The 13,706-nt window shown below is 46.1% G+C and overlaps 1 protein-coding gene across 2 annotated transcripts in view; it reads right to left on the bottom strand.

Annotated features, from left to right (window-relative positions):
- Positions 1-13,706, bottom strand: part of TRAPPC8 (trafficking protein particle complex subunit 8) — a 1,257,619-nt gene that overhangs the window by 969,468 nt on the left and 274,445 nt on the right. For both annotated transcript variants that reach the window (XM_085605699.1, XM_085605700.1), the window contains one exon: positions 7,122-7,278. In XM_085605699.1, coding sequence (XP_085461825.1) covers positions 7,122-7,278 — 157 coding nt within the window. The remainder of the gene's footprint in view (positions 1-7,121; positions 7,279-13,706) is intronic.

Genomic DNA, 13,706 nt, shown 5'->3' with positions numbered 1-13,706 from the left:
AAACTTGTGCCCTGATGCTGTCTGGGGTTCCATTGGTCCGACAATGTCGATCCCCACTCGTTCAAAGGGTACCCCCACCACTGGTAGTGGTATGAGGGGGGCCTTTGTCGTGCCACCTGACTTACCACTGGCTTGGCAAGTGACACAGGAGCGGCAAAACTCCTTCGTATCTTCGGACATGTGGGGCCAGAGAAAGTGTGGAACAATTCTGTCCCAAGTCTTATTCTGGCCTAAGTGACCTGCAAGGGGAATCTCGTGGGCCAAGGTGAGAAGGAAACCTCTCAGAGACAAGGGGATGACCAGCCTCCTGGTCGCACCAGGTTAGGGGTCTCTTGCCTCAGAGTACAGGAGTCCATCGTCCCAGTACACTTTGTGGGTACCTGTGGCGTTCCCTGCAGCCTCAGCAGCAGCCTGCTGTCTGAGGGGTTCAAGTGAGGGGCAGTCTAACTGTGCCTTCCCCAGGTCTTCCCTGGAGGGTCCCCCTGAGCCCAGAAACTCAACCTGACCAGGTTCAAGCTCTTGCGGCTCAGTTTCCCTCAGTTCTTTAAGGTCAGCCTCCTCGGAGACTTGATCCACGACCTGGGGCAAGGGGGAAGGCGAAGCCTTACCCTTACTTCTCCTTTTCTTGGAAGGTGTCTGGTCCGTTCTTCCAGGATCCTGCACCTGTTCAGTGGGGCATCTTTTGGCCTGTGACCTGGTCACAGCAAGGACATGTGCTGGCAAGCCTAACATCTCCATGTGAGTCCTCTGCTCCACTTCTGACCATTGTGACGTTTCCAAATCATTGCCCAACAGACATTCTACGGGGAGGTCTGAACTAACCACAACCTTTTTCGGGCCACTTACCCCTCCCCAGGAGAAATCAACAACTGCCATACTGTGATTGGTGGTGACGTTGCTGGCATTGGTCACTAGGTAACTGGTACCTAGCATGATCTGTCCAGGGTCCACAAAGTTAGGCGTCACCATGGTGACACTGGCACAAGTGTCCCTGTAGGCCTGAGCCACTTTTCCATTGATCAAAGGTGTCTGTCTGTACTTGCCCAAAGTATTGGGACTGGCATCAGGGGACATATCCATATCCCCTGTACAGACAAGGACGGCCTGAGTGAGCGTGCCGACTAAGTCGTCACTCCCCTCGGTTCCCAAGGTTAACCCAACTAATGCCTTGGGAGGCGCACTACCACTGCTGACTGTACTAGGGGGTGCAGGTGCCTTAGGGGCTGCAGTGGTAGGAGTTTGCCCTCCTTTCTTGGTGCACTCACTAAACCAGTGAGTCTTACTTTTACAGTATTGGCACCACCTTTTTGACTGGCCTTCTTGAGTCTTCTTCTTCTGTGAAGCCTGACCCCCACCCTCTTTGGTTTGTTGGGGACCTGTCGAAGACTTCTGGTCATTTTGTTCGTTCTTGTTACCCTTTTGGTCTGCTTTCTTCTGACCACCCTGGTTCTGGTTCTGCTTGACCCTTGTTCTGACCCATCTGTCTGCCTGCTTTCCCAATTCTTGGGGAGAGGTCAGATCCGAGTCGACAAGGTGCTGATGCAACAATTGGTTCTGACAGTTGTTTAAAATCTGTTCTCGCATGATAAGATTGTACAATCCTGTGTAATCAGTAACCTTGCTACCCAGTAACCAGCCTTCCAAAGCCTTAGTGGCACAATCAACAAAGTCAGTCCAATCCTGAGACTGAATTTTCTGGGTGTCCCGGAACAGCACCCGGTACTGTTCCGTGGTTAAGCCGAACCCATCAATCAGTGTGTTCTTCAGGACTTGGTAGTTGTTAGCATCCTCAGCTCTTGTAGTGAGGAGCTTGTCCCTTCCTTTACCTTCAAAGGAAAGCCACAGTATAGCTGCCCACTGACTTGGGGGGACGCACTGGACAGTGCAGGCCCTCTCCAAGGCAGTTATCCACTTGTGGATGTCGTCCCTTGTTTAAAGGGGGGCACTATTTTACTCAGGTGTCTAGTGTCTATACCCCTGTCTTTCTCTCTATTGAGAATGCTGCCACCAGTGGGATCTAACCCACTTAATTTCTGCTCTCGGGCCAGGGCAAGTCTTTCTTTGGCGAGGGCAAGTTCTTCCCGCTCGATCCTCAGATTGACTTCCCGCATCTTCGCTTCATGCTCCCTCCTCTGAGGGGACGTCATTCCTCTCTGAGAAGATGCCTGAGAGACATGTGTATGAACCGATCTGCCGGAGCCTCTGGAGAGAGACCTAGCTCGTCCGTTCCCAAGCTTAAGCCTGCTTGAGCGTGGGCCCGGGGCTCCCCCAGTTCCATTCTCATGCCTGCTTAAGTTGGTCCTTGTAAGCCTGCTGACTACCACTGGACCTTTGTCTGCCTCGTCTCCCGATAACTCGTCCTCGTCCTCCTCCTCTGTGTGGAGGTCGAGGTCGGGGTCACCGAGGGTTCCCTCTAAGGGAGGCATGTTCCCATCTGCACTGGGGGGACCTGTGTTAGAGGACCTCCTAGCATCGTACGCCTCTAAGAGACCTATCAGAATTGCGATGGTAGGGTTAGAACCCTGGTTTAGCTTCCTGGAGGCACACAGTTGTCTCATCTCCTTGAAGCTAAGAGTTGCATATCGTGACACGACCTGTGGAGGGTCACTGACCACTAAGGGAGTCTGCGAGGACTCTCCGTGGACCGACATGCTTGTCTAGTGAGGTGTAAGTGATGCACCTACCTACACTATGTGTTTACCTACTGGTCCCTTGCTAAGAGTTGTAGTCAGGGTGTGCTAAGCCCTGTTACACTACAACAGCCGGTTCAGTAGAACTCGGAGTATTCTAAGTTAAGTTATATGTACCTGGGTACTTATGTGATCTTTCACTGCGATATTCTTAGGATACGTGTGTGGTAAAACAACAGCAAGCTCAAATCCCAACCGCTGCTCACCAATGTGAGAAGTTGGCCTGATATGTAGTGCTCACTATTCTAGTGATCACTGTGTATCATTCCAAACGACCCTTATTGATGATTGGTTGTAAGTCAACCTTATAGACCAGCTATCCTAGTAGCGTGGATACGAGCAGTCTTAGGCTAAACTCTAGAGGGCGTGTTAAGCCAGCTGTTTACCATCACATATACCCCTTGAACACCCCTTGAAAGGACACCACACAAGTTGTTATGAAAATAAAAGGATATTTATTTATAACAGGACTACCCTGGCTCTTTATGAGTCAGGGAGCTAAGCACAATACAAAACTCTTAGGAAAATACTTCAGTTGCACAATTTACACAAATGCCCGAGGGGCACGGGAAACCATCTACACTTACAGTGAAATGCGAATGGATAGAGTCTGGAGGTACTGATTCCGGAGTGTTCCGATCAGTGGGACTAGACGAAAAAGGAACTGGACACTTGTAGAGCGAACCTGCGATGGAGCACCGAAATGCTCGAGTTACCTAGCCCAGAGGCTGCGGCTGCGTGAAGTTCGGCAAGATGTCGGAAGTCCTCGTGTAGTCTCAGGAGCCTGAAAGAAGAAGTTGCTGGCAGGCGACCAGTGATGATGTTCAGCGAGATCCAAGCCTGGATCGGGGATGAAGGAAACCTGAAAGCAGAGGGGACTCAGTTCTCAACCGCTAGCCAGCGATCGTGTGGGTACCAGGAGGGTACCGGCTGAAGTCACCTCGACCAGGTGAGTGGGTGACGTCGGACTCGGCTGTTCCTCGGACCAGGAGGCGCGGCGGCGACCAGGATGGAGGGCGAGCTGTCCCACGAAGGTGTCTGCTGTCGATGATGCTGGGCCCAGGAAGGGGCAGCGGATCTTGGCAGTGGCAACCCAAGCGGGGAAGTCAAGATGGCGTCGGGAGTGGACCAGGAGGGTCCGTGGTACTCCTCTGTTGGAGGGGAGCAAGAGCCAGTCTGGAGCAACCAGACCGGTGATGAAAACAATCTTGGAGCGTCGTGAAGAGGGCCACAAGCCGGTCGGCAAGTGGTCGGACAACGCGGCGAACAGCAAGGAGCGGAAGGGCCCCCACGCAGATCTCGTGGATGCTGGGGAGACAGACTTCGATGCTGGAGCTGCTCAGGGTTAGGGCTTCTCAAACCCTAGGTGTACTCACTCGAGGGTCCCTCGGTGGCGTGCTAGATAAGCGTCGTGCAGGTTCTGAAGATGGCCGGTCCCGCAGGTCTCGTCACACCTACGACTCTCAGCTGGGCTGATGAGGTAGGTAAAAGGTCAGAGATGGCAGGGACTCGGGTCTCGTCGAGCTGGGCAGTCTTGATCCGTAGGAGAGACTTACAGCAAACCGCAAGCGCTTAGGTGGTGCCTGCTAGTGCAGGGTGGCTACTCCTTAGTCTTCAGAAATTGTCAAGAGTTCCTTTCGTGGAAAGTAGTTCGTGATTCGGAGTCATCCGATTATCTGATTATCCAATTTGGGAAGGGGACTCGCTCCTACCTTTATTCTAAGAAAAAGGGGTTGGCCCGTGACTAGGTTCTACCTATGGGTGGAGCCAGGAGGGGGGTGGTTACACCCCTATCCTTTGTCCGGCTTCGCGCCAGCTCAGGGGCTGGTGTGCCCCCAAAACTGGTTTGAGCCGGGCTATGCACAGTGAGCACCGGGGTGCCACTTGCAATCACCTTCCTTTCAGCCCTGCCTACCTGGAATACACAAACCCTGTCTGGGATGGTGCTAACACCGCCCTCGACAGGAAACCCTTTGTCCAAACTCCCTTCGCTGGAAGGTCTCCCAGCAGCAGGAGGTCAGACTTGTGTCTGGTGGCAGCATCCATTTTGTGATGCTGAGGCTTGAGTCAACTTTAACCGGGGTTCAAGGTTACTTCCATGTCGTGCCCCTCTAGAAGGGGGGAATGCTAACCCCGTCGCCAGAACTAGCGAGGGGTTCGTATTCCAATTCGTATGACACCTTACTCGACATGTGTAGGTGATGCGATGCCAAAGTTAGCAAATAACCACAAGGATTATAATGCATTTAAAATAGTTGGCCCGCGTCACCATGGAACGGCTATTAGGACTTGGTTCCGCAAGCCGTCGACGGGCTCAGCTCGCGCCAGAGCACCATCCCACATGACTCCCTGCACTCTGCCTTCAGGATTGATAAGGCCTGCCATAGGAGTGACTGATAGGAATCCATGTGTCCATTTTAGGGTTAGGTGTAGGAATACTACACCTACAGCAACGGGTGATTACACCACGTGGCCCCAGCTGTCGTGCAGCCAGTTGTGTCAGATTTGGGCGGCCATTCCAGGGGTGGTATAATACATGCTGCAGCCCCTGGTAGGCCCTGGGTACACCGATGCCCTGGATACCTGTGGTTTGCTGAGACAGGGACTGACAAGGCGGCCCAGTTCCAATTAGTGGATGCCTCCTAATGTACATGTGTGTTAATTTCGAGAGAGAACAGCTAGGCTGTGGGTCTGATCGGCAGGCCCACAGCCGGGGAAAGTCGTAAACCAATGAAGCAAAAGCAAAAAATCTGGGTGATCATAGGATTGCAGACCCTACTCTCCTACAGAGAGGTGCAGAAGGGTTTCTTTATAAATTTGGGTCCCCCAAGTTTTTTTTAAAAGAGTGCGCTTGAAGGTTCTTAAGACTGCATTAGAAACTTGGTTTAAAGTAAGAACCAGATGTGGGATTGGTTACTACTCCGACTTTGCCCCCATATGGGAGTCTCTGGGGACTCCACTTTGTCTCAAGGATGGTCTAGCTGGCCCCATTAAGAGAGCAGGAGTTTTTACATGGTCGGACTTGGGCGACACAAATGGTATTCATCCGTGGGAATTACTGAGAGCCAGGATTGGGCCAGGTTTTTCCAAGTTTAAGTTTTTACAACTTAAATCCTGGTTTGAGGCAGACTTTGGGGATATAAGGAGTAATTACGATACAGAGGTCTTGTTTCAAACTGTTCAGCCGTTGAAGAAAGAAATTTCTATCTGGTATAGGAAGCTAGTAAACGCTGATGACCGAAGTATCCCACCACAGACATCGGTCTGGAACCAATACCCATTTGAATCTGGTATTGGTGAACTTTTAAAACCATCTTTAAAATTACTGTACAAGTTTACTAAATCAGCTAGTCTAAAGAAAAATAACTTTTTTGTGACCAATCGCATTTATTATACGCCAGCCAGACTAGCCAAATTCGCCCCACTCCCTGAACCAGATTGTGCTAGATGCATGGCACCTAAAGCCAACGATATACACATGTCCTGAATTAGTACTGTTTTGGAAAGGGGTTGGAGACTACCTGTGTAGAATCTTCGAAGTTAATATCGTGGTTAATGGATCCCTAGTTTTCTTCGCCAATGATGGATTCTCCACCTCAGACCTAGTACAGACTCAAAGGACTTATGTTTGATTCTGTTGGCCCGTAGGAAGATATGCATAAAATGGAAAGATCCCCTTCCCCCGAAAACAGTGGACTGGCTTAAATCCGCACTTGCAATTGCTCGGCTCAATCCGGTTGGAACCAGTAATAGCCCAATGAGTTTCTGGCAACCTCTTATCAGTATGGGCCGAGATTTGAGACTGCTTTGACAGCTATGGCTAAATTCATTTTGGTCCTATGATTACACCATAACCCCCAAAGGGGTTGGTCAGGGGACCTAAGCAAGTGCAGGAAGTCGGAGGGTGTCCAGTCCGATAACGACGGCTTTTTAAGTTCTGCAGTATGCTTATTGGTGAGAGGACATAAAAAAAAAAAAAAAGATGGAGGTATAAATTGGGTAGTAATATTGTACTTAACAGAAAAGCATTCCTTGCAAGTTAACTTAGTAGTCTGTGTCTCAAACATATGCAATGTTGAAACCTTATGAAAGATTGTTAATGAGAAGGTGTGGATTATTACCTTTAAAAAGAGGTCATCTCAGAACCAATCGTTCTTCCTTAGTTGCAGGCAGCCAACACTATCAGAACAATGTTAAAAGTATTTTTTTCTTTTTTTTCTTTTTTTAGAGTTAACCAGGATGTTGGTCATGATCGCAGTGTACCCCCTTTTATTTCCAACTGCTAAGTTGTTAATCGGACTCACCATAGCACAAAAGGGATAATTTAAGAATGTGCACCGGAAATTGCTATTGGTATTGTTTTAAACACAAAACATGCATTGTACAAACAAATATGCAAGTGTAGGTCACAACCACAGCTCACAAACTCACCTGGTTTTGAATACTATTTTTCTGGAGATACTGGCTCCAGGGGTCGGGTATCTGCTCATCTGTTCCTCTGTTAGTAGTCATTCGAGAATTAATTTTGAGTAAATAACAGCCCTGAGTTCCATATTTCTGTTTCATCTCTTCATAAATAGAATCAGCCCTAAAAAGGAAAGGATATTAACGGTGAAATACATATACATGATCCCTTAAAACTCCAGTCAAATTGGTGTTGTGATAATGATCCCAAATTTAATAAAGTATCACATTCTCAAGACACATCTATGTAACTATGACAACAATTCAGCGAAATGCCTCACATGAAATCTCAGACAACACAATGACACTTCTGATGCAGTAACACAAATGACATTTCTTGAACAGCTGCTTCAATTTCGCTCACACATAATAGACACATGGCAGTGGTGGTACATCAATGTTCTACAGCTATACTGGACTGACCATAAAAGAGGCTGCCATGCAGACCGGATCTCCTATTCAGTTTCGGAAGCCAGATTCTATAGACCAACATTCCATCACTGAACTTGGCAGACTGGCTCCTGAACTCTTGCAGTATTGTTATTTAGAACCAGTGGTGGCTCCTCCATTGGGGTGTGGGGGCGTCGTCCCACTGCTTCTTGTACTGGGAGAAAGTAGAAGTGCCTGGTTGGGGGCGGGAGGGTGGGCGGTCCTGCTCTTAGGGCAGGGGGGAGTGGCTTGCCCAATGTTATGGGCCCGGACTGTTCTCTCTATGTAGGTTGCATGCAGTCTACATAAGAAATAGGTCTTACCTACTGGCACCCGGCTGGGGCGCTGCCCGCTGCACCGCACCAGTCACAACACTGCCATTGCAGCGTTGTGATTGGCTTAGGGGAGCAGGAGGAGGGAGGCTGCCTAAAACGCAGCCGGAGCTGTGGGGGAGGCGCGGGATGAGGTCGCGGACGAAGGTAGGTTTTTTCTTTTATATTGATTAGGATTACCGTCCCACTCCCACCCCCGCAAACCCACCCGCCCGTTTTGCCGGCCACGACTGCTTCTGTTCGCTTTTAGGTTTCGTTAATCAGCCCTTTCCGATCCTCTGGAAAAGTGATTGTAGTCTATCTATTAACAAGTTTTGATAGAAAAGCCATATATCTACCACCAGGCGCTTTCAAAGACTCACTAATATGTAATTAAGTCTCACAGAGCTCGTGACCGGAAGCACGTTAGGTCATCAGCGCCGAGAAGGGAAAATAAACGTTTGGGCGCTATATGTGTTCTTGGTCAGTTAGTGAACCTCGGATGTTTTTGAGAGCTGAACGAGATCTGCCGCTGTTTTGTGGTAGATGTCATTTCATTATGTCTCCAAGCACTTCACATGAAAACATCGGCTTCTTGGCGCTGCATTTTTTCTTCAGATCTTTTCAGACACGCAAGGGTTCTTTTCCACACGGGAAAGTGATTATGTCAGGAAGCACAACCTCGTGTCAGTAGAATAGATTTGGTTATCCATGAAAAACATCACTCGGCTGGTCTTAAATAAACATAGAAGATTCTTTTTAAAACACGTGGTCCTCAGAAAGCGAACGGCTCGGTTACACGCAAACTCCCAGCCTACCTGGGATGCGTACCTCAAAAGCGTGCGTGTACATTTTTCAGAACTTGAAGCCTACGTTCTATCGGATGACAAAATAGGGGAATGTGCTCACAAAAACAAAGTTTGTTTTCAAAGTTTGGCCATCCATACAAACTGTACTTTTCAAATCCTAGAAGATGGACCGGTCAGTTAACAAGCCTAGCGCTAAAATGCTCTACATTGTCCAACAGCGCTAAAGAAACACTTAAATGCAATGACGCTATATTTTGGGCCGGTGCCGCTAAGCCTTTCTTTCCTGAGATGTCCTAAAATCTGAGGTGTCTCGAAAACAGTGCACTCCCAAATGAGGTATAACATTGTGGGTAAGGTTATCGCCTACACACAAGTTTCAAGTTGATTCAGTTTGATTCAAGCCAGTTTACAAATGCAAATATTACACTCCGGACCCATCAACATATTACATTTTATTTTTTTGATTGTACAGCTCAACTTTCGGGTCTGCTGTTCGGCTTGAATTATACCCCGTACAAGTACGGGGCAAAATTACAAAATTCAATAAAATATATATATATTTTTTAAAGTGGTCGGTCGGAGCAGCTCTTGAGTTGATACATAGGTGTAATGGAATACATTTTTTGTTGGTACGTTGCTTCAGACATCTTCGGGTAGTGCTTTGAATTCTACACAGTGCAGTGGGATTTTATGTTCCCTTCATTCAAATTGCTGTTGTGAAATTGATTTAGTTGTTAAAAAAAAGTGCACTGCGTGAGGTGTTCTCATCCTACCCTCCTGTCAGCATTAGGCTGGCACTTGACATCAGATGCTCTATTGGTTAATGCACTGAATGTGTAGCTTTAATGTTCTCTTGGTGTGGCACGTTATATGACCAGCTGGGCGCATGGATTGGGCGGTCTCTTGGCGCTTTGCGTGGTATGCTCCGTGGTGCTGTGTTCTATTGTTGCAGTAAAGTACTGATGGTGTAGTTCAGTCTACTAACGCTTAGATAATATATTGGAGAAGTGAATGAATGTTCCATTGGTGCAGTGTGATCAGGGTTTTGTTTGCGCTGTAGGTTCTGTTGGTAAAGGGCTGAACAGTCCTGTTGGTGCTTTGCTTGGTATGTGCTTCGATTCAGTGCAACTAAATGTTCTATTGAAGCGGTGCATTCAGTGTTCTCTTTGTACAGTGATTCTAAGCGCCATCTCCTCAGGCATTATTTAATAGTATGTTGGTGCAGTGCTTGAAAGGTTCTGGTAGTGCTGTACTTGGTATGTTCTCTTTTTGGGGGAGCTTAGGTGTCCTTGGGGAGCTTAGGTGTCCTTCTGATGGTCCCTCGTGCAGTGCATTAGAGGTTTGTTTAATGCCAGTGTCTTAATGGGCTCGTCGCTCCAGGAAACATCGCCTGGCCCTCAATATGTTTGAATAGGGACTCTCTGAGTCAAATGCACACTCACCATTCAGAATTGCCAGGAAAAGGCAGACCCATCCATCTTAATGTCCCCACGTTTGATTTGTGTAATGCAACATAGATCACAGGGGTGACCTTAGTAGGACCCGCAAGGTGTGGAGGGGCCAGGACGGGGTCATCAGACCTCAGAGTGGTTGACACTTCCTGCTTTCTCAAATTTGCTTGAAAATGCACAATTTGCCCACTTTTTTTTCAAAATTCTCCCGGGGGGAGAAGCCCCCCTAACCCCACATAGGTGGTTCGGGCTCGCTCGCTGCTCTTGCTCGCCGCAGTGCAGTACGACAATGGTTTTACGCCTCACCACTTTCAAATGTAACCATCCGCCACTGTTTAGAACATGCAGAAGATTGCATAAACATCTTGATAGAAGCTAGCCTTCCTTACACAAAAACTACCTATTCCTGTAAAGGGAAGAACTTCTGCATCTAGAGCCAACAAAATCTACAAATTGCGACCAGAAGTCAAGGAGAACAGGCAATTCCCTACCTTTGTTATTTGCAGAAGTCTAGGCTGCAGTTTTCTTCTATAAAAAGGTACATTTAGTCACCATAACTGCTTACAGGAAATAAACCTTCATATACTTCATTATCAAAATCACTGTTAAAATCTTTTTTTTTTTTTTTTTAAGGTCTTAAGGTGTATCCTTCCTTAGTGTGGCTTCCTCCTTCCTGGGAACTTAATGTGGTATTATTTAAATTAATTTGTATCCTGTTTGATCCTATTCATAAGGATTCTCTACAGCAAATTTCTTGTAAAACAGCTAATCTGTTGGCCGTAACTTCCACCTGTGGGGATTGTGAGATCCAGACCCTCAGCTCAAATAAACCATACATGGTCTTCCAGAAAGACAAAGTATTGATGAGAACTCATCCAAGTTTCCAGCTTAAAGAGGAATCTGATTACCTGTTAATCAGACAATTTCGCTTTCAACTTTCTTCCACAATCCATCTCCTGCGCAAAGGGTTTTACATTCTCTGGGTGTCAAAAGTGTTTCAAAACTCTATTTAGATAAGGACTGCAGATATTAGGCAAATTGACCATATAAATGTAAAGTATGGTCCAATAATAACAAGGTTAGCCATGTCAAAACAGTTAATCTCTAGGAGGATTGTTTCCTGTATACTTATTTGCTACAGTAATGCTAACAATTGCTTGCCAGGTAGACCCAGAGCGAACTCCAAGAAAGGTAGAGATGCGGTAGTAGATTTTCCTTTTAACCTATTGTTCTCAGTCTTTGTAAAGGAAGGGCTTACTATTCTATTCAGGGTTTATGAATAGGGCCACTTGAATTATGTGGCAAGGTAGGAAAAAATTATGCATTAGAGCGGACTATATTATGCAGCAAGAAAAGGCAACTTAGGCAGCATGATGGAGCACATTTTGAAGTAGTATTACTTCACTATTTTTACACATTTTAACGCTTTATGGCCAAAGGTTTCATTTCATTAATATGCGTTAAACACCAAGATACAGCAGTCAGCAACTAACTCTACGCGGCAAAAGGCCTGCAACTGCTCAGCAGTATGCATGATACAGTTTTTAGGGACTGTTGATATGTTTGAGCTAAGGGCCATTAATACAACAATTTTCAAATTCAATCACCTAGAGAAAGTTTGATACATTCACAGGATTTATCCTATTCAGAGACCCTGGTACCACAAGTGATTTTAAAACTCTTCAGTTTAATCATTCAATACGTTGCATGAGTAAGGCAAAAATTTGAATCTGTGGAAAGGGGCTATATGTGACGATGCAGTGAGAGTGAAAATGAGTGAAAAATGTGCTGAAAATATACAGTGCGCATAATCAAATAAAAGTCTTAACCACCGAGAAAGCATTTGTTAAAGTTGATTGTTCATTCCTAAGCGCATCACTCAGGAAATACAACTTATTGGAAAGCCTGATCCGGATGATCATGGCACTGTATCATAGTTCGAGGGCTAGAGTGAGAGCGGGGGGAGCACTTTCTGACTTCTTCCCGTTAAAACAGGGTACCAGGCAAGGTTGCCCAGTATCCCCTTCACTATTCCTTTTGGCCATTGAACCTTTCCTCCAGTACCTACGAGTAAATCAAGACATTCATGGCATAGACTTTGGTAAAATTCAATTCAAAGTGGCGGCCTACGCAGATGACATTCTGGTGGTTTCCAAAGATGCGAAGATAGCTATTCTGGTCCTTATGAAATCAATCCAGGAGTACGCAGAAGTCTCTGGATATTCTCTCAACAAGTATAAAACAGAGGTTAAACTACTCAACTTATGCGGCTCCAAGGAGATCCTGGGTGAGTCTGGTTTGACATGGCAGTCAGGCGCAATTTAGTACCTAGGTCTAGAATTCTCTAGCGACCTTATCTCCACACTAGAGGAAAACAAAACTATCTCTTTAAAAAAAATCTGACCTTTTAGAAGGATGGTCACCCAAATTTTTATCATGGTGGGGGAGAGTAGAGACAGTTAAAATGATGAAATCGCCTCTTATAAACTATCTCATTAATATGCTCCCTATGATGCTCTCTGACAATTTTTTAAAGACGGTAGATACTGCTATTAACAAGTTCCATTGGCAGGGGAAAAGAGCGAGGATTTCTCCAAGTAAACTTAGACTTTCGAAGAATAGTGGAGGTGTAGGCTTGCCAAATTTCAGGATCTACCAAATAGCATACCTGTGCAAAGAAGGGGCAGCACGGTTTATGGAGACTCTTGACTACAGACCCCAATGGTTAGATGTAGAATTACATCTCATTAAAGGAATCCCCCTTCCAGCATTTATGACCATGCAGTCTTCTAAATTGGAGCACTCCAAATGCATCTTTTTAAATACTAAAAAAGCCTTGTCACGTTTGGATACATTATCCAAAATTAAAATGGGTGCGTCAATTGCACAGGGGATCTGGTACAACCCAGCGATAAAAATAAACAAAGAAACAATATTCTGGGTAGAGTGGTCCCGTAAAGGTATCAATTTCATTAAGGACCTCTATAATAACACCTCTCCTATACCATTTTCCACACTTAAAAATGAGAAAGGTTTAACAGAATTAGACTTTTACGACTTCCTGAAACTGAAATTTCAGATTTCCAAACTTAATCTTGCATTTCTTTCTCCCTCGCTTCCCTCCAAACTACAACATTTGTCTAATGCCGGTCACACTGTCTCAAGGATCTATAAATTGCTACTACCCCCTCCGAGTAAGCTTCACTTGAGTAACGTAACAAAATGGGAAGCAGAACCGAATGGCAAAACACTTGCACTTGATTGGCCACAAATACATATGATGCGTTTCAAACACAAAATCTCCCCCACTCTTTCTCAAACAAAATTCATGATCATAAATAGGAACTATTGGACTCCTGCAAAACTGTTTAAACTGAAACTAATCCAGTCCCCACAATGTTGGAACTGCAACTCTCAAACAGGAGACTTACCACATATGCTCCTATGTGAGAAAACTTCTGGAATAAAGTTTTCAATTACATTACTCAGACACTCAACATTTCACCGGTTAAAGAATTATCATACATACTGGCTGGTTTTCTTGACCCAGAC

Source organism: Triturus cristatus, chromosome 5_1 (assembly GCF_964204655.1).
Source record: "Triturus cristatus chromosome 5_1, aTriCri1.1, whole genome shotgun sequence".
NCBI classification, from domain to species: Eukaryota; Metazoa; Chordata; class Amphibia; order Caudata; family Salamandridae; genus Triturus; species Triturus cristatus.
The sequence above is the reverse complement of the archived record's forward strand: the minus strand, read 5'-3'. Positions and strand labels throughout refer to the sequence as shown.